This window comes from Rhamphochromis longiceps, linkage group LG15 (genome assembly GCF_057381845.1).
Source record: "Rhamphochromis longiceps isolate RC_006_pf linkage group LG15, R_longiceps_female_GT1.1, whole genome shotgun sequence".
Lineage (NCBI taxonomy): Eukaryota > Metazoa > Chordata > Actinopteri > Cichliformes > Cichlidae > Rhamphochromis > Rhamphochromis longiceps.
Window position 1 is genome coordinate 17880291 of NC_140571.1, and position 20422 is coordinate 17900712.

The 20422-nt window shown below is 41.7% G+C and overlaps 1 protein-coding gene across 2 annotated transcripts; it reads left to right on the forward strand.

The window, feature by feature from the left end:
- The first annotated feature begins 9976 nt into the window (after positions 1-9976).
- On the forward strand, positions 9977-20264 carry clu (clusterin). 2 transcript variants are annotated; one of them, XM_085381646.1, is made up of 10 exons: positions 9977-10109; positions 13555-13730; positions 14583-14731; positions 15072-15242; positions 15383-15553; positions 15692-15905; positions 16628-16768; positions 18683-18903; positions 19221-19408; positions 19658-20264. In XM_085381646.1, exons 2-10 carry the CDS (start codon positions 13610-13612, stop codon positions 19668-19670), a joined length of 1389 nt encoding a protein of 462 aa, XP_085237772.1. In that variant the 5' UTR covers positions 9977-10109; positions 13555-13609; the 3' UTR covers positions 19671-20264. The 2 variants fall into 2 exon arrangements, with proteins under 2 accessions (XP_085237772.1, XP_085237773.1); XM_085381647.1 differs by lacking the exon at positions 19658-20264 and having other exon boundaries at positions 19221-19412.
- The last annotated feature ends 158 nt before the right edge of the window (positions 20265-20422 follow it).

Here is a 20422-nt window from a genome sequence, read left to right on the forward strand (position 1 = left end):
ACAGTGTAGTCATTTTCTGATCGCAAAGCTCAAACCATCTCAAACTAGTTTCTTGAACATGATAATGAGTTCACTGTACTCTGATGACCTTCACAGTCTCCAGATGTAAACATTTAGACCCACTGGACACCTGGAGCCTAATGAAGCCTGGGGCTAAGCGACAGGCTGCACTCTGGAAAGGTCACCAGTACATCACAAGGCTAATAGAGAGAGACAGAAAGCCATTCACACTCATAGCTCCTGGATATGGCTGACATGAAAAGGAATGTTGAATAGGTAAGAAAAATAATACGAAGATGTTTTCATATAAATTGTGGCAACTGGGATAAGCTCCACCAGGATAAGCAGTTAAGAAAATGGACGACTGGACTTTCCAGTACAGAAATCTGTAACAACCCAAAGGACATTCTTTGCAGTCATTACTATGGTAAATATTCTTATCTGGATACTTCAGTGCTGCCAAATTGTCATTGTCTAAAATGTAGCCCCGGGAAATGCTCTTTTTCATCAGTATAAAGGTAAAAGATGCTACAGTTTCTAAAAAGCTTGAATTCCATGAGGTTATTTATTGTATGAACCCACCGGGCTTTGATCACACTGTGCAGTTTTGGGGTTTTTTAATCAGCTTCGTTGACGCACATTCCAGCGCACTCACACATCCATCCACACAGAAACACATTCTTCCCTAAATTGATACCAGAATCATCCAAATGTTTGAAGTTCCATGGTCTGTTAGCCACGGTCATTCAGCACGCCAGTGGGACCAATTAAGCCTGTTGATAATGATATTTTGTGTTAGACATCAGCGGAGTAAGCTCTCTGCTTGCATGTGTATATACTGAAATACTCAAAGTCATGGCACCAACTGAGGGTTGGCTCCAGTGCTGGATGGTTTCAGTTCAGTAGTTATCCAAGTGAACACAGCCGCAGCCCAGCAGTTGGCACACACACGCAACAGTACACCACACTTTGTCAACACCTGTATGAACTAACGCATATTCACACTGGGTGTAAAGTACATTTGCTATGGGTCACGCAACAGATAATTGGTTTAGCAACACTAGATCAGTTGCTGGTAAATCATCAAAACTGAGGAAAACAAGTTGAACATACGTGAGCGCTGCTGGTGTGCGTGAAGTTAAAATGTTGAATTTGCAAAATGGGAAGCGGATTTATCAGTTAACTTAGACCTAAACTTCTGGTCTCAGATTTGCTTAAAAACCTTTCATCTAATTAGAAATCCCAGTCTTCAATTAATTCAATACAAAATATTACATAGAGTGCACTATACAGGTCATCGGATGTTCAAGATGGGCTTTACGTCTACCAACAACTGCTCACACTGCCAAACCAATTCACTGGACAATTATATCCACGCTCTTTGGTTCTGTCCACCAGTTCAGAAGTTTTGGCGCGAGATATGTGAAGACTTATCGAAGTGTCTGAAATGTAACATTCCAACTTCCCCCTTAGTGTGTTTGTTGGGCAGCTTAGATAATGTCACTTCAGAAAAGAATATAGCCCATATGGTTTTCACTGCCCTATGCACAGCCAAGAAAACAGTCCTCATGAACTGGAAAAATAAAAATAATCTTAATTCTAACCAATATAGAAATTATCTATTAGATTACATTAGTCTTGACACAGCCTCTGCCACCACATCAGATCAATTGCTCTGGGCTCCTTTGATCAGCTCCATCACCTAGTGGGGGTGGGGGGTCATAGTTTGGTCCCGCCTTCACTGTTGTGATTGATGTGGGGGTAGGGACAGGCTTAGGGCGTCGGGGGGTTCCCCGGAGGCATCTTCCTTGGGGGGCTCAACCCGGGGTAGCAGTCATGTCCGGTTAGGGGCTCTGTTGGCTCTCCGGTGACTGTTTCCTCGCGGCTGCGTGCAGCGGGGCTAGGGGAGGGTCTGTGCTGACGGACGTGGGTTACTGACCTGGTAGCCTGGCTGCCCCTGGGTGGGTCCGGGATGGGCGTGAGGTTCTGGGGGCGCTCCGTCTCTGGGCTGGGACCCGGACCGGGCCTCCGGGGCTTGGGTCCTGGTTGGTGTGTTGCCGGGGTTGTGGGCGGGTGGGTGCATGGGGGCCCAGCCCTGGAGCAGGGTGCCGCCAGTGCGTCGAGCCACCTGGGGGGCTCTTCAACTGGTGGGGGAGATTGTCACATCTTGCAGGAGCTTTCCTCTCCTCAGGAGCTGCCTCTGCAGGAGGGGGAGATACAGGAGAGGTGGAGGAAGATCTCAGCCTGGGTGTTTATTGTCTTATGTAGTCTGGAAGATGAGTGGATGGTGGGGTGGGTGCAGTTTTCTCTGTGGTGGGGTTGGGTGGACTGTCCCGGGCTCTGTGGGGCCGGGAGGCGCTGCTGCACTGGGCCCCGGTCTGATGGGCCTGGGCCCCCCTTTCCCTGGCGGGTCGCGGAGTATGGGGGTGCCTACTGGGGTCAGCGGGGGAGCTGGCCCCAGGGAGGGGTCACTTGCCCCTCCCTTCCTTCCCTCCCCATCTCCAGCTGCCTCCCTCTTCCCGCTCCACCACAACCACCCACACATGCAGGGCCTTGGAGTAGGGGTATGTCACCAGGGTGCAGAGGAGGCTACCCCCCCCTCTGTCCCCTTCTGGCTGCCTCTGCCTCAATTTTATCCCACAACTTAGACATTCACATTACTCACACTCTCATTACACATACATATAGGATCTTGGGGGTGGGCACGATACACGGAGTCCAAAGTACCATCAGGGTGTACACCCCACCCCTGGCATCGTTGCCCACCTCTCAATTTTAAATACACGTAGACATTGAGGGCTAGCAGGAGGGACCATGCGCTTACCTGCTGCTCTCTGGCAGGTAGCTCCAAGCCCTCCTGGGTTTTAAATGCACCTTAGAACACACATGCATCAACATTACAATGAGCGGGTGGAGGGAGGTTCGGAGTCTTCTCTCACCCCCGTTCTCTGCGACCTGCTGGAGCAGGGGGGCTAGGAGGAGGAGGAGTTGGCCGTCCGACTGCGGTCTGGAGTGTGGAGCCTTCCTGCTGCTGCGGAGTCGGGGCGGTCTGCCTCCCCCCACCGCAGGGAAAAGGGAAACACCACCTGGGTCTGGGTGCAGTTCCCCCCTCCAGGGGCGGGGGCACCTAGACCCGGTTTGTAGAGTACGCTTGGGGAGTGTGATCGTGTGTACAGCGTCTCTTTATGTCTGTCTCCACGTTGGTTGAGTGTGGAGTGAGTGCATATGAGAGCATGAGGGTGGGAATGGATGTTTGTATCTGTGTGTGCCTGTATGTCTGTGTCTATATGTCAGGTCGGGTGTCAGGCGCCACCTCTCTGGGGACATCTCAGGCCCTCCAAGGTTTGGAGGCCTATCTCCCCCCACCACCACTTCCCCTGCCAGTGGCGGACCCCCTCAGACATCGGTGCGTTGGTGCTTCTTTGTGTCCAGGTACACACCGGCTCACTCCTTGGCGGCCGCTTATCGGGGCCTGGAGCCTGGGGCTCGCTCGGGCCACTTCGGAGGTGGGGTGCCCCCGGCCTCTCGGCCTGGGGCTCGGTCACTCAGGCGCAGCTGGCTGCCGGCGGAGCTCACGGGCGCGTCACTGCAACTCCCCCTGGCTTCTGCTCCGTGGCTGCTGAGTGAGCCCTCATCTGGGACTCTCCTCAGCTCTTTCCGGGACAGTGGCGCAGCTGCCCCTCTGTTGGTCTTCCTTGGTCTCTTGTGTTCTGGGGGCCTCTGGATGTCTGGAGTTTTGATCTCCTCCACACCTGCTTCATGCCCTGGAGGACGGGGCTGTGGCCCCCCCACACCCTCTAGCAGACTATTACATGAAGGAACCTTTTAAAAAAACAAAAAACAAGCGCGTCCATGCTCACAGGTGTACACACGGGTGATCACACCCACAAACTACACCCTTTTTGGCTCCTACCTCAAAGCACACTGTGTTCTGTTGATCTTATGTGCTGCACAATAATGTTTAACATTTAGTATTTACTGTCATATTCCCATATATCATTGTGATGTTGTTTATTCTATTACTCTTGTTCTCTTCTGCTTGCTTTCTTTTTTCTTTCTCAGCAGGTGATCCAGGTGATTGATATATGCATTTTTTTTTCTCTGCCCGTTCTGTTGGTTTTTGTTTTTTGCCCTTCTCCCCCGTCCCTCTTCTCAGCTGTTTCTCTTTCCCTCTTTCTTTCTCCCCTTCTTTCCCCCAGTCAAGTCTGTCCCGTATTCAGTAAGTGAAAATAAAATAAACAATAAAAGGTGAATCAAATGGACCATTACGGCAAGGCTGGGATGGTCAGTTTGGTAAAGTAAATCCGTTGGGCATCTTTCTTTGCCTTTAGACAACAATTCTGATGGCAAAAGAGCCAAACGGGACAGGCCCGTTTGTGAAATTTGTGAAAAACAAATTTGCAGCCTTGTAGCATTTGGAACTACATCACACAGCTCAAACAAAGGAAGCAGCAGTGAGTGCGGATGGTTTATCTCACATCATCTGTAGTGTACAAGTCAATTAGGAACTGCATTTAAGTCTGATTTTGATCTATAAAATCGGTTTTTGGCCACTTAGTGCCAAAAACTGAGTAGGGGCAGGGTTTGGTTGGTGTCTACTCCTTTGTGAAAGGAAAGAGAAACTGTAAACCACAGTGTGTGAGGCTTAATTTGAAATGTAATATCTTCTCTTTTGAAAATATGCGTATGTGGCTAAAACCAATTCCATTTGTTTGAAGTTGTGTTTTTGACATCTTAGCAAATGTATGGCTAATCTTCTTTTACCTCTGTTTTGGTGTTCATCAGCTCATGTGGCAATAATAATTACAGGGCACTTTTTGACCAAAACAAAGATGGTTGCTCAAGCAACACAACACAAACCATAAAATGTTTCCCTGGAAGCTAAATGCTTCACTGGATGTGTTCACCAATCAGTTGGTGAAATAATGAAAGTTCAAGTATTAACCAGTGTCACGCAGGTCATGTGTAACCCAAAAGGCTTAATGTGAGTTGCAGATGACAAATTCATCCGACCTTTCTTACCTGGTTTTCTATTACAAATTACAAATTGTAAATTTAAAACACATTTCCCAGAATGCCTGAGTATGATGTTTCACTGGTATAGTATTTCTCTCGCTTTCACTCTCTGTTACCTCTCATTGTCAGGAATTCTGAAGGATGAGGTCATTGCTTTCTTACTGTTGTGTTACATACAGCAGATGTCCTGCATGCCTTGTCTAATGTCAGCCCACCACTCAGAGGAGCCAGATCTTTGCTTTGGTTCTTTCAAAGGACTTCTTTAAAGAATTTAAGCACAGCAGTGTTTAATTTGGTTGCTATATTTGTCTTACCAGCCACTGGGGGCACAATATGGGTAGGAAGGACAGTAAGTGGAGGAACTGGTAAAGGGATGACGTAGTGTTTGGAGATGGTGGTACTAACAAAAAGACAGGAGGCAGAACTGGAGGAAGATGCTAAGACTTTGGGGGGAATGACCGGGAGCAACAAATTTAGAGCGACAAGGCTTAGGTGGTTTATCCATGTGTAGAGGAAAGATGGAAGAAATACTGGACAAAGAATTTTGAAGATGGCGCTGGGAGAGTAAGGTGGAGGCCAATGAGCCCCGATGTTGACCCCTAGAAGGCAGCTAGAAGAATGTGCTATCCTGAATACATCACCTGCAACAGAGTTCAGAACACTTCATTCGCTACACCTTGCAAGTACCAAGTTGGACGGAGTTAAAATACTCAGACCAGCGCATTTGGCACCAAGAACCATGCCACTTTCAAAACTCTTAAATTAACTTTTTACCCAATTCTAATGCTCAGTTTGAACTTCAGTAGGTCATCTCCAGCGTGTGTACATGCTGAGCCGCTGCTATGTGATTGGTTGATTAGATATTGTTACGGATTCAAATATTGGGGATGGTGTTACATTCTGGGAGGCTGTGGGAATGTGTGGGCGTGGTGTTGTCTTCTCCCTCTCCTCTTCCTTCGTTCTGGCCCCTCCCCTTGTCTCTCTCTGCCCCTGCCTTCTCCTTTAGGTCACACCTGTTGCTCATCTGCTCTCGTTACAACCAATTACCCTCAGGGGTGATATAAGCTGGAGAAGAGCAGTGTGGAAGAGGAGGGAGAGGTTTCTGGTGGATTTCCTCTGTGCTGGTCAGAGTGTGCTACTGGCTTAGGTGTGGAACAGCCTGCTGTGTGTGACCAGCCTTCTGGTGTGTGGCTCTTTGTGAGTAGTGCTTAACTGAGCAGTGATTGCCAATGAGTGACGGCGGCCTTCACTAGTTTGTGTGGCCTGCCTGGATATTGTTTGCTAGCAGCGTTGCTGTCTCTTTCTGTTGAAGCCTTATTGTTGCTTTCTTTGTTGAAGTGGTCATTACCACTTTGGGTTGACCTCCCTGATTTCTCGTTAAAGCAGCGGTGCTGTCTCCTTTTGTTGTTGCCATTTATATGATTATTGAGGTGTTTGCCTACAATAAAGATCTATTTTATATTAAATACCTCTGCCTGGCGTTCTTTTCATTCCACCTGGATCTAACTGTTACTGTCCCCCACCCTCATCGCCTAGCTTTTAAGTGGGGACGTAACAGATGGATACAAGAGGAAAACCACAATAACAAGACTGGTCCGGCCAGGTTGAGTCAAAAGATGATTTTAATGATGACACGCGTGGGAGATGGACACCGTACGCAGACAGCATCAGATCTCAAAATGGTGGAGCATTGATCAAACTCTTATAGCCTCTATTGGCCCCCACCTTATCATTAAAGCCTAAACATTCACATGCTTTCTCTCACACAGCGCCTAAGCTACGACCTTGGCTCCCTGTTTATCTGCTCCTGCTGAGATGGGGCAGAAAACTCCAGTATGTTCTGTTCTCTTCTAATCAGACAAATAAGGCGATGACTTTCTGCGAACAGTATTTCTTATAACTCAGCAGTATAATGCATCATAAAACAATATCATTCATTCACAATAAATCAGCAGTCTAATGTAATGCAAATCAGTTTAACAAATGCAATAGTTATCACCTTCTTCTAATCCAGGAGAATAATGCAAACTAAAACTACATAATTCACAATCTTTAATTAGGGGTATAACATGGCATAAAATAATATTATAATCCAACAATATTGTGTTGAACTTGAGCTTAGATAAAATAGTGCATGTTTTTAAAGACTGTTTATCAAAACTGCTCTTCCTGTCAATATATTCTCATCTCATCAGAATTGTGTGCCTATTTGCGTAATAACCAGCTCTGGCTTGTAACTTCACAGATTAAATAGCTTAAATATAAGACTATTTAACATGTTTATATTTAATATAAACAGGTTAAAAAGAAATAAATGCCAAATGTGTGTTGTCATCTGAATTTTTCTATTATTTCAAGGTCAAGATGTAAAATATTTTAAGTTGGAAATGTAACCACGAGTGTGCTAATGATGTTTGGAAAGCATTAAACAATCCAGTCAAGTACCCTCACTGTAAGTCTTCAAACTTTAAGTCCTGGGAGGAGGAGACCTTATAAGAATGGAGTTTGTGCCACCTAGTGTAGCAACTTTACTTTTACACTTTGTCACAAAAAAGCATGGGAATTTAGTATACTGTGTGTTTATTGCTGTTTCTAATCTATGAATTTTAGTTACATACAGTTGTATTTTTCCAACTACAACTCCTGCCTGACCAAAGAGCTTTACACCAGTTTGATCAAACCACTCAACTGCTGTGACTCTAAGAGGACACGGATGCCTCTATGAACAACTTTACTAAGGAGTGTCGAACAGGTTAGTCTGTACTTGCGTTACACTGATCTAAACCACACAATTTAAGCTGCAGAGCTGTTTAAAGACTAACATCTAACTAACACTGCCGATCACAGCTCTGCAGAGACATGACTGCAGCTGACGCACAACAAAAGAATTTGTGTTTTACCCGCTGTGTTTGTGTGTCTTTGTGCGTGTCCATGAGATTTACTGGAACATCCGTGCCCTGAGATGACACAAGCCCTTGTAAGTTGTTTGTTAGGAGGATTAATTGTGTTTAAAGACACTAGGACTGTAACTACATTTGTATTTGACGTGCATTCATGAGCAGATTCTTCTGTTTTAACTTTCCTACATTCCTGGGTCATATGTTTCAAATTTCCATAATCTCACACTTCTCACACTCTCACACTTATGGAAAGCAGGTGCAGAATGACTAGTGTCAAAACAATCTCGGTGACCTCTGAGTTTTTTAACTAGAGTTTGTATTACATTGCTCTCCTGGGACAAACATGCAAGTGCAAAACATCAGCTGTAGATCAGCAAATACATGCAGCTCTGTTTTTCAGTTTTGGGAGCTTTTGTTTTTTAGAATTATCTATTTTTAAGATAACACTTAGTCCTTGAATTTATCTGAAAACTCACTGTCATCAGCAAAACAGGAGCCTACTCCAGCCTTGTTGGGTCTTTGTGTTAAGTGAAGCTTTAAAAAATAGAACGATAACCCCCGGTAACATTCTTACATTACACTAGTATTTTCTGTCTTATAGAAATAAACAAAGCTTTTCAAGTCTTTTCAACTCAGCCCAAATTCATTTAGCAAAATCAACCACATTATATATTTACAGAAGATCAGCACAAACGTCATTTTTTTCTGAATTCATTCATTCCTCATTCATTCTTATTAGTAACATCAGGAATCCTGTTTCTTTAAACAGTGTAAATCCTTTTGAACTGCATCTGTTGCAGAGAAAGTACTGCAGAAGAATCGTGTGATTATGACTAAACACAAACACTGTATATACAATGATACAGCAAACTAATTTAACCCAAATATTACATTGTGTACTTTTATATTTATACTTATATAATAGTATATCCATTAGGAAGCTTACATCCTCAGTAGTTTATTACAGGCAGTTATTGTTGGTTGTTATGAAACGGTGTTTTTCCAGTGTGGTTTGGTAAAATGCCAATAAAGAAACGTTTTAAATACTGAGTCACTGTCAGGATGAGTCAAATGTTTCTGTGTCTGCTCACCACCTCTGAGAGGCGCCAATAAATGACAAAAAACTTCTGGAAAAGTCTTCTCACTGATGTCAAGCCAGAAGCAATTGAACGCAACCATGACAGGAAACATTTTTTTATGTCAAAATAAAAGTCTGCTTTCCGTAATTTGTGGAAGAAGCATGTGGGGGGAAAAGTACATCAAATTTATGAATGAATCTGAATTTAATTTAAATAGCGCGTTAGTGAACACAATAACATATAATCAGTTATAAAATATTAATTGAAGACTATCTTGAGCATGTGTGTTACATCTTACAAAAAAGGTATTCTACACAAAAAAAACTCAACATAATTAATTGGCCTGATTTTTATTTTATTTTAGGGCCCTCGTTCATTCTGGGATGTACCACGTTAAAGGTGTAGGAGCCTCATATTGTTATTACTGTTGTATTAGTTTTAATACAAATACATATTATATGAAGGTCTATATATATGTGTGTGTGAAAAGTTTTTGTTATTAATTTTATGTTACAGCCCAAAAATATTATCTTCTTACTAAATGCGTCATTTTAAAAATATCAGTTTGTTTTAATTGTTCTTTTTTGTTATTGTTGCTGTTCAATAATTTATTTATTATTTTGTTCTTTTTTTGCCTTTTTTTCTAATCAGCAGAGCAGATGTCAGTGCCAACTATTGAAATGTTGTGCTTTTATATTTTGTAGTGTTGTTACATGATCTTAATCTTCTAGTTTTGGAGGTTTCTAACAGGCACTGTTCAGACTTATTCAGATGATTCAGTTTTTAAAAGAAGGAAACACGTTTGGCAAGTCTATCCATATTTGTTGTTAAAGGTTTACAAGAGGTAAGTAGAATTACTGAACTGCAATTCCTAAACTGGAACTGAGCAATTTGCATGAAAATATTTTCGTTTTGTTTTCTAAAGGTTTATTTTGAAGCGTATTACAGGAAGTTGGTGTTCACATTGCGGTACTTTTGAGAGCTGGATGCGGCGGCAGCAGCATGCTCGGTCATCACATGTCTGCACCGTCCCCGTTATCCGCTGGTATAAATAAGAGCAGCAGCGAGCCTGGGGCAGCTTCGGACGAGCTGGAGTCTCAGGAAACAAACAGAGGTGAGTCAGAGGACCTTTGCTTTTTGCAGGTCGGTGTTTTTGTGTGCAGACTGTGGTGGTTACATTTTTATATAAGCTATAACATATTTAAACAAAACAGAACAGACCTCGTTTGCATTTTTGCAGGTTTTGCAGATAAAACGTCAGACTGTAAAAATCACTTCTAACTTATTAATTAAAACCATGTCGTGTTATTCCCTTTCATGCGGTCGTGCTGACTGAAGGTGATTGCTGTTTAAATTGCTTACTCATGGGTGTGACCTCCATCTCTGGATCAAAACAACTGGATTAGGGGGTATGACGTCCCGCTGTGGTTTACTTCAATAACACGCTTCAGCATTTTACGCAGTGCTTGGTGCGTAAATAATAATAAAAACGTGAAACTAAATTATAAATCTGTAATCACATGCATGTTTGCAGGTTTTAAAATGTTAAACTATTAAAGCATTGCTGGATCTTTATCATTATTGTTACATTTTCTGGTTTATAAATAGAAATAGCCCTGACTCCTGCATGCCTATAGGACAGTTAAGTCCTATGGGTGAAGAAGTCCCCAAACACTTTAAATAATGAGGCCAGTGTCCCATTTTTGACAGATTAGTCCATTTTTTTCTTCTTATTTAAGCACCGGGAAAGTCATTAATGGGGGGACAGAAGCAAAAGGAGCAAATCCATCAGGCAAGATATTTTAGAAATACCTGGGTAATTTCACTGTCACTGTAACACTAGTTTAATAAAGAAATAGTAGAATAAAATGAAAGAAATTTAATTAAATCATTGCACAATATTAAACATTTTAAGTGAAATGTGCGAATAGTTGTGCAGCAGTATACTGTAGGGCAACAAGGTCATAAATACAAAGTTATGGTAGTGTAAGCTATTTTAGAGTATAAAGTGTAATTTGTATGAGATAAATGTTACAATAACAAAATGCAAAAAACAAAATTAGCAAGACATTTTGTATTTTTCTGATTTTATAAACATAAACTACAACATCAGACAAACACATTTGTTGTGTTCCCGATGCTTAAAGTGGCCGAGGTTTGCTTTAAAAATGAACAAAATTACTCTTCAGCAGCCAAGATTTCATTTCTCAGTACTAAATGTCTTTTAATAGTAATCTAAGTGTCAAATAAAATATTTACAATGGTAAATAAATACTTCCAGAAAATAAAGGTGACGTGTGGGAGACTGAGCAGACGTTGATGTCATACTGGTAATGCTGAACTTTCTAGAGGAACATCTGGAGAGGAGGAGTGTTGGTATTTCAGTTGTGTAACCAGGATACTTGCAGCTGTTGTTCAGCAAATAACACAACTGGGCCCGTGCATTGTTAATACTTTTCATTTGCCTAACTTTCTCTCCATCTCTCTCTCACACTGTTTTTTCTGTGCTTTTCATGTCAGCATTGCTCATTCTTTCCCCTCACTGAATGTCTGGCCTTACTCATTAGTTTTTTCTCTCATTACAAAAGGCTGGATTGGAAATAGTGTTTACAAACCTTCTAATTCCGGGCATGCTCTAATTAAGCAAGACGTTTAGTATTATGTGGATGATGACCTCACTGTGTTTGCTGTATGTTTAAAAACACAGAAAGTTCATATAACTCTTTTAAGATGGCATAAACCTTTTCTGATTAGTAATTATTAATTCGCTGTAGGCATTTAATCATATAGTGCAAGCAGACCCAAAAAGTTTCCAAAGATAGAGAGCTTTCATACTGATTCTGGGGAAGAGTGTGTAAGCTGATCTGCAGGTCATCTTAAATATTCTTATTTGACTGAACCCATGCAGAGTCAGGGGTATGAATGGCCCTCTTTCAGTGGGATGATTGAATACATTCAGTAGGAGAGGGTTGAATAAATAAAGGGAACAGGAAATATAAACATCAACTACCAAACAATGAAAAAGTTCTTGACGGTTTTTGGGATGTTGCAGCAGATTTGTATGCATACTGTACTCTGCTTGTTTCCATAGAAACAGGAGGAGATTGTGGGCGAGCGACTGCAAACAAAAACACACTGTAGAAGATGAGCAAGACGCTCCTAAGACCTGTGCTTTTATACTGGGTGTGCAAACGCTTTGCTTCACCTGAAGTACCTGGTGCTTGCAGTGTGTCTGCATGAAGACACACTCATTAAGAACAGAACTAGAGGGGTAAATGCGTCGTTGGCTGAATCTTAATTCCAGCAGTTTAGAAGAAAGAAAAAGATGTTCATCTTGTCTCAACATGACAGATTTGCCCATTCACAAATCTTGTGGAAGACATTGGCAATCCTCTACATCAGTGATTTTCTTGATTTTTGGAAACCAACGAATCCCTCTTTAAATGTTTTCACTATACTTTCCTATTAAACAATGTCTGCTTTTTATGTGATCAGTTAGCTCTTTAAGCCTGAAAGCATCTGTGTAGCTACCCTTTTGCTCAATCAAAACTCTAAATCAGGGTGAAGAGCTTCATAAGAGTCTTGAAAAATTCTTAGTCGTAATTCTGCCAAATCTGATCCACAGCAAAAGCTACGTCCGGTTTAATCACCATAGAAATGGGCAGCCTTTCCACTGTGTGCACCAAGTTCTGCAAACAAAACAAAAATAGCCTTTAAAAAAAAGTCTTCTAAGTAGATTTTTTCCTTTCTGTTATGTTTTGTGTCAAGTAAGCATGCGCATTATCTAATGGTGTGTAATTGTGTAAGTGTGTAATTTTGGTTATTATGGATGGTTAAACACTGAGCTAATCCTGATAAAGACTAATCTCCAGAAGGCTCCAGAAAAACAGCAAAATGAATCAGCAAAGTTCAGCTAGACTGCTGCATGTGGCCATGTGTTTTTAGAGAAAATAAGGATTATTGCTGACTGCAGAAATAATCAGCAGAGATTAGACTCCCACATGGGAGAGATTATTTATGCTGCTTGGGGAAAAGCTGCACAGAGAGGAGAGAAGCCTGGTCCAACTGACTGGTGAACTTCTCTGTCTTTGTCCGTCTCATGTCAGCGTGAGTGGGGGGTCATACACCACAGACATCCTCTGCTGAATATGTCATTGTTGGGTGAACGGGCAGCTGACCAAGCACACGTCAGAGAAGAAATGGGTAAATAGAGAAAGAGCCTGCTGTTCTATTATATAATGCCTCTGAAAGGCACTTTGGTCATTGCCGCAGGAGAACGCTGATCTGAACTCAAAACATCCTTTAATGATTGAAACTGGGGACGAATAAGATGTTCATCAGTTTGAATTATTTAGTGTTATTGATTGGTTATTTTTAGCTGTTGCCATGTAAGGGCACAAAACCGCTGAGCAAACGTGATGATTTTTTACTGCGTAGCTCCCCACCTGCTTTTTCTCCAGCTTCCATCGCCCTCTGGTGGAGATAAGGAGTCTGTGCAATGACATTTTTCACAGTCCAGAGTCAGTTTGGACTGAAACTGTGTTTGATTTACATTCCAGGTCTTTGGCATCATATTCACATCATTACCTGCTGGCCCTGCAAGAGTCAGAGAGGATGCTAATGATGATGATGATGATGATGAAGAGGAAAGGCTCGAAAGAGTCTTTGGCCTTGGTGGCTCTTCTGGTGGCCTCAGCCAGCTGTATCCTTCCTCCGACAAAAGAAGATCTTAACCGTAAGTTTGCAGGGTGTGGAAAAAAGGGTTTAAAGGGCCAGTTCACACAAAAGGATTGATCTGATGACGTTAACAACTTGGTAGTTACGGAAGTAATGTTAGGGTTATCTAGATAAATAGCTTTTAATAGGGCAACAGATTTCTTTTCATGGTATTCCACTAATAGGAATCTTCCATTAGTGCTATAAAACTAAAGGTATTGAAGATGATGTCATTTTTTTCAAGCATATTTGTTAAAGTTGAGTCAAAGAGCAGCATAAAAGATTAAAAAAATAGTTAAAGGAAATATATAAACAAAAAAGGTGTTAACAATAACCAATAAAAGGCCCCTCAATTAGGCCTGGATATTTAGTATTCATGCAGATCTCCTTGTCTGTCAAATTTCTGTGATTTGTGCAATGCCAAGAGCTTGTAATATGCATGCATTACTGTTATGGAGGTCCGTGTTGTGTCTAGACACAGGGTAGTTGATATTCTATCTGCATGAGCACATTTGTGGTCTGTTAGTCTGCCCTTCAAATGTCTTTTGGTTCCTCCAGGGTGATAAAATACTCTGCAGCTGGGACTCTACAGACTCTGGAGTCTGTGGATGACAGACAGGGTGCTGAGGTTAATTTAATGACTAAATTCTAAATTCATTATTAAAAGATAATGCATAAATGTCCAGGTCTGTGTTACATTTGTGCTGTGATTCTACATACCGGACCGCTTAGGATATGTAGAATAAAATAATCGCCTGAGCAGAAGTTGACAGTGAGCAGAACAAACAGAACAGACGTCATGTAATATCAGTAACATTCAAGGCCATTTTATGGAAGTTAACATTTTCTGCGTGTTGTTTGTGGTTTACAGAGATTTCCATTCAGGGAGAAAAGTATCTGGACAGACAAATTGAAAATGCCATCAATGGAGTGAAGGAAATGAAGAGTGTGATGCAGAAATCTTCAGAGGAGCACAAGAGGTTTTTGGATGATCTGGAGAAAACCGAGCAGAAGAAAGAGGTAGCACTAATATTAAGCACTATATGTTTTAACAGTATCTTTGTTGGCGATGCTCTAGGGGAATAAGTGAAGTAAAGATGTCTAGTGATTTGGGTTTTTTGGGCCACAACACACAGAAAAGTAATTTTTTAATGTTCCAGAGGTTTAGACTTTGTTTTTAAATGTTTAACAGCGAGAAAGTGTTCTCTTTTTTTCACTTAAATCTGTCCGTGCTGCAGATAAGAACATATTTCCTGAGAGAATTTACTCTAAACTGACGATTCTCACATTTAACACAAAAGGACGAGATAATTATTACCAAAGATGGGGCCAGAATAAAGTTGGATGTTTTAATGTATAGGAAGCGATGCGTACAGCTCAGGAGATGGAGGCCAAGCTGGAGAAGGAGGAGGAGGTTTGTAACGAGACCATGAAGGCTCTGTGGGAGGAGTGCAAGCCTTGTCTGAAGAACACCTGTGTGAAATACTACTCCCGAACCTGCAGCAGCGGATCTGGACTGGTGGGACGTCAGGTCAGACACTAAAGGAGATACAACACTATGCATATTTCATCCTTTCGCCTTCATCATTCTTCTTCTCTCCCCTGAAATATTAAGCCATGAAAGACATTTTAAGTTTGATTCAAAATGATACCTGCTCCTTCGGTCTGCAGCTGGAGGAGGTTCTGAATAGAACATCTCCTTTCTCCATCTGGATCAATGGAGAGAAGATCGACATCCTGGAGCAAGAAGGACAACGGCAGAACAGAGAGTTCAAGAACCTGGAGGAAAAATACACAGAGATGGCCGACGGCGTGGACAACATATTCACAGATAGCATGAAGGTACAGTTTACCTTTGCTTGTTTATGTGCAGAATAAATCTTTAAGCACCACTTCCTCTTTGAACAAGTATACAGCAAACACACTCACTCACTACATCAGTACCAGCATCAGCTCGGTCTCTGTATTTGTTGTTTTCAGGTGGCCGATTATGTGCACTACAGCCCTCCTGTGATCTATTTGCCTAACTTCCTGTCGCCGTACGCTCGCCGCGGCAGAAGCATCCGCTCTCTGTTCCACGATCCTTTCCACGGCTTCCAGAACTTGTTCTCCCCTATGATGGGAATGAGCCGGAACTTCTTCAGTTCCATGGGCTCCATGATGGACATGGACAGTGACACTGTTCCCAATGAGGGTCGGTTTTTCTGTCAGGTTCAATGTTTTTATTCAGAAACTATCTAGAGAGCTATCGGCTGCAGAATCACACATGCTGTAAACTCAAAAACCCCTCGTTTTAATGAAAGTAATGTGTGCTGAGAGCTTTTAAGTCTAACTACAGACTGTCTATAAAATGTGGACGTCGCTTGTGGACCCTTAAGTTGCATTCTTTGTAATGACCAGCAGGGGGGGTTCAACTCATCTGGTTGCAAAAGGTAGTCAGGGTATATAGAAGCCTTTAGTGACTATATATCCACCATTTACTTGATCTTTGATCTCAGTGAACAGGTTCGTGATCAGACTATAGTCTCAAGTAATAGCTTGAGACCATAAACATAAAATTGTATTAATGACATTAGAGTACCGTTTGGTCTGTGATTTTAGCATGTTGTTAGGCGTTTTTTGTCAAAATGATGATATAATTGAAAATGCATAATTAAGGTTTTGTGGCTATAACTTAGATGTAATATATACCTGTGCAGCTGTAAACGGCATTGCTGCATTGGCTGGTAAATAACTTACTAGGTAATAATTGGTTTAGCTTAAATAAAAAGCAAATCTCCTCTGGTTTCTGTGGAGTCACATGACCAATAGTGACGTTCAGACAAGAAAAATTTAATTCGTGTGCAGAGGCACATCACTGTTGGGTTTTATTTTCACATGAAACGTTCATAACGCGCGTTTGTGTCATTCACACAGATGATAACGTAAATGAGGACGTGATCATCACCAAACCTTACGGTAACGGCAGGATGACCTGCAGAGAGATCCGTCGCAACTCAGCCGGCTGCTTCAAGTTCCGCGACGAGTGTCAGAAGTGCAAAGAAATCCAGCACATTGGTAAGATGGTGTCTCGTTCATTGACTAAAACCTTTTATTCCCCCTGTTAACATGGATACAGGAGTAAAAATAGTTAAGATGGAGCATATGGGAAATATTACCAAAATAAATTAAAACATCATCCTTCATTATTTAAAAAAAAAATTATATAAGAAGCCATTTAACAGCTATGAGGGCCTCTTCAAACTGCCTTTCATCCAAATTCGACTGGCAGGAAGCCAGGCTCTGAGACCTGAATAATGATCCAGGGATGTCTTGATTAGAGCAGCACAATTAATATTTATAGAGAGTGTAATTTAATCATGTGATCTCTTCCTTTGTGTCGATGATGCTATTGTTACTCTTCCATTAAACGGCAGGACAGAACTGGGCTCTGACACAAAAGCATCTATTTATAGACTCTTGGAAAATACAAAGAGCTTTGTTTTGTTTTTGCGCTCAGAGGGATCCATCAGCTAGTTGATTTGAACTAGCTATAAATTATAGTTTCAATTTTAAACAATGAAAAGCAGCTGGAACTCTTTGTTTCCCTGTTTTTCATTTTTAAATCAGTGGCATAATATCAAGGCTCTATGTACGGTTGTCCTAACTAAAATACTCCGGTCTGGACAGAAGTAACGGTCTGCAGTGTCTCTTATTCTTGTAATTCAGGTGTTTTTCAGTCCCATTGCTACATTGTATAAAGTAAAACAGTTAGTCATGCAGTCTGTGAATGAACGGCTCATTCTAAAGACCTCATTCAATGGAGTGTGGTGCTATTATTGGATGCCACTACTGCAACAAATCAGTTCGGGAAATGACTTTGCATTATTACCACCTACAGTTGATCATGGGAAATCTGGGGGGAAAGTGGAAGAGTTTAGGAACCAAAGCAACTCAGCCACAAAGTTATAGAACAGGGTCGCTAATTGCTGAGGCAAATAAGGCAGAGCTCCAATCCTCCTCTGGCATCAATATCAGCACATAAACTGTGCACCCGGAGCTTCGTAGCATGAATTTCCATGACCAAGCAGCTCCTTTAGGTGTTTGTCTATGTGGCGTATCTGAGATTGAGACCAACAAAACTTGAATGTACAGATGTAGGATCGCAGAGGATGAATAACCGTGACCTGTTAAGGAGTTTTACCACAACCAGCAGGTTGAACTTTTTGCCTTATGTTGAAATATGGTAGTAACTGTTGCAAAAGTGAGGGTAAGAAACGTCATGTAGCTCAATTGTTTGGACAAAATTAGCTACATGTATTTCAAACATTTAAAAGAATAAAGAATATATGGGCATTCAGCAAAAATAAATAAAATAAAAAAATCCGATGCATTATTGTCTGAATATAAGTAACTCAAATTTATGCTCAAAAAGAAGCAGGAAGACATAAACTACCCCTCTTTCCTGTCTAATAAATGATAGCAATATTCATCCAACTTACCAGTGACCTACCACTGGCCCATATGCACATGCAAGTGCATTCATACCTACACATTATGTGCAGTCTTGCATATATATAATAGTCACAGCTGCTAAATATCAGCGGGTCTGCTTGCCTATAGCATAACTGCAGACTATTCTGAAATTGAAACATGTATGTGTGACAACGCTTTGGAGTTAATGCCTTAGAGATGACTCACTCCCCATCTTGTGTGTAGTACTTGTGAGGATAAGTTTGCCTTTCTTCCTCAATTACAGCAAGCACAGAGTAGTATTTTATTTCATTGTTTACTTTACTTTTAAAGGACTTTTTGGAAAGTAGTAGGTAGAAACAGATGTGCCAAACTAGGAGACCGCATTAGTGGTTGAATTTTTTTTTTTAAAAAAGAGGGGGTGGGGTCAGCATTTATCTAATTCATTTAAGCCTGATGTAGCAGTTAAGTGATTTTCCAACTTTACTCAAGCTCCACGATGATGTTTTTCCCTCACAGACTGCTCTGGGAAGAAACCTCTGGAGGGCCCCCTGAAGGAGGAGCTGGAGGAGGCTCTGGCCTTGGCCGAGCGTTTCACCCAGCAGTACAACTCCCTCCTGAAGAGGTTCGAAGAGCAGATGCTCAACACCTCCTCCATCTTGGATTTGTTCAACAGTCAGTTTGGCTGGGTGTCTTCTCTCGCGAACAACACCAGCGACGGCATCTTCAGTGTTCAGGCGGTAAGCACTGTTGCTTCATTTGACCTTAATTTAAAATATGCAATATTATGGTTGTAATTTGTTATCTAGATATAGTTATGCTTTTCAACACTTCTATTTTTATCACCTGAAAAACTTGTGTTAGGTGTCTAAGTACCGGTATCTGCCCACAGCTATTACAAGACAAAGAAAAACACCAAATCCTGCAAAATTATCCAACTTCTGAAAGATCCAGAAACGATTTTTCTCTTTATCATCAGTCATTTTAATCATTTGTTTCAGCTGCAACTTACAGAAACCCCCTGAAAAGCTAAAACCCCCACCTCCTTATGCTACAGGTGATGTGCAAGGACTCCGAGAAGAAGGTTGATGGGGAGGAGGAGCCTGGAGAAACCAAAGTGAGCGTGAAGCTCTTCGACTCACCATCCATGAACTTCACCGTGCCGAGCGAAATCCCCTGGAACGACCCCAAGTTCTCTGAGGTGGTAGCTCAGGAAGCTCTGGATCGCTACAAGGAAACCAGTGTGTGAGTGTCAGAGAGGACTGCAGCAGGCTGAAAATCATCAATTAAAGGATTATTTAAAAATGTTAGGAAGAGGACTAGGATTCAAAAAGATTGATTTTATTCATTTCCTTTTTCCTAACCCAGCACTGCTACTTTGACTTGTTGTGACATTGATTTAATGCCCTCCGTGACAGTTAACAGCCTGTGGATAACAGTTCACAGATCAGTGATAGATTCTGATCTCCATCTCTGTTGTTTCTTCTTCCACAGTGTCGTCAAATAAGCTGGATTTACTCCTGAACCTGCATCGTCTTCTGACCACAGAATGTTCTGGATTCATCAAAACACACCTGAAACCCTGACGCTAACCCAATGTTCCTCTTCAAGTCCTGCCTTTGCAAACGACATAGTTTAACCTCAGAGGTTTATATTGTTACATTAGTCCTGCTGTAAGAGAAGATATTTAGTAGATAACAGCTCCGCTCATGTGTATAGTACTTCCAACAAACGCACTTGTATTACAGGCAACATGGGGGGGGGGCACTAGGCGACGTTTTTTTGTGCAGTTTTATTTTTGTGGAATTTGAAATGTATTCTTTTTGCATTCAGCCGCAGTCACACGTGATTAAAAAGATTGTTTTTCCATTAAAGATTGTACCAAGTTTTGAATGGTTGCAAAGATTTGAAGAAAACTGGAGCACTGAAGTAACTTTAATGGCTTGATCATTACTTTTGCAGAGCTCAGATACTTCCTGTATAGAGTTGATGAAAGCGATTTATTGGCTTTAATTAAAATCGTCGACCAAAGCTGGGAAGTTCAGGATTGCTTTGAGCCGCTCAGTAAAACAACCTAGAAATGAAGCAATATGTAGAAACTGAATAAAACCTGCTCTAACCTATTCCACTTCCCTGTCTACTCTTATTCTGAGTTTGTGTTTTACTTATAAGAAATTGATCAACGGCTCCGGTGGACAGACTACAACAAACTACCTCACAGGTCAAAGTTGAACTAAACCAGATAATTAACAAAAAGTC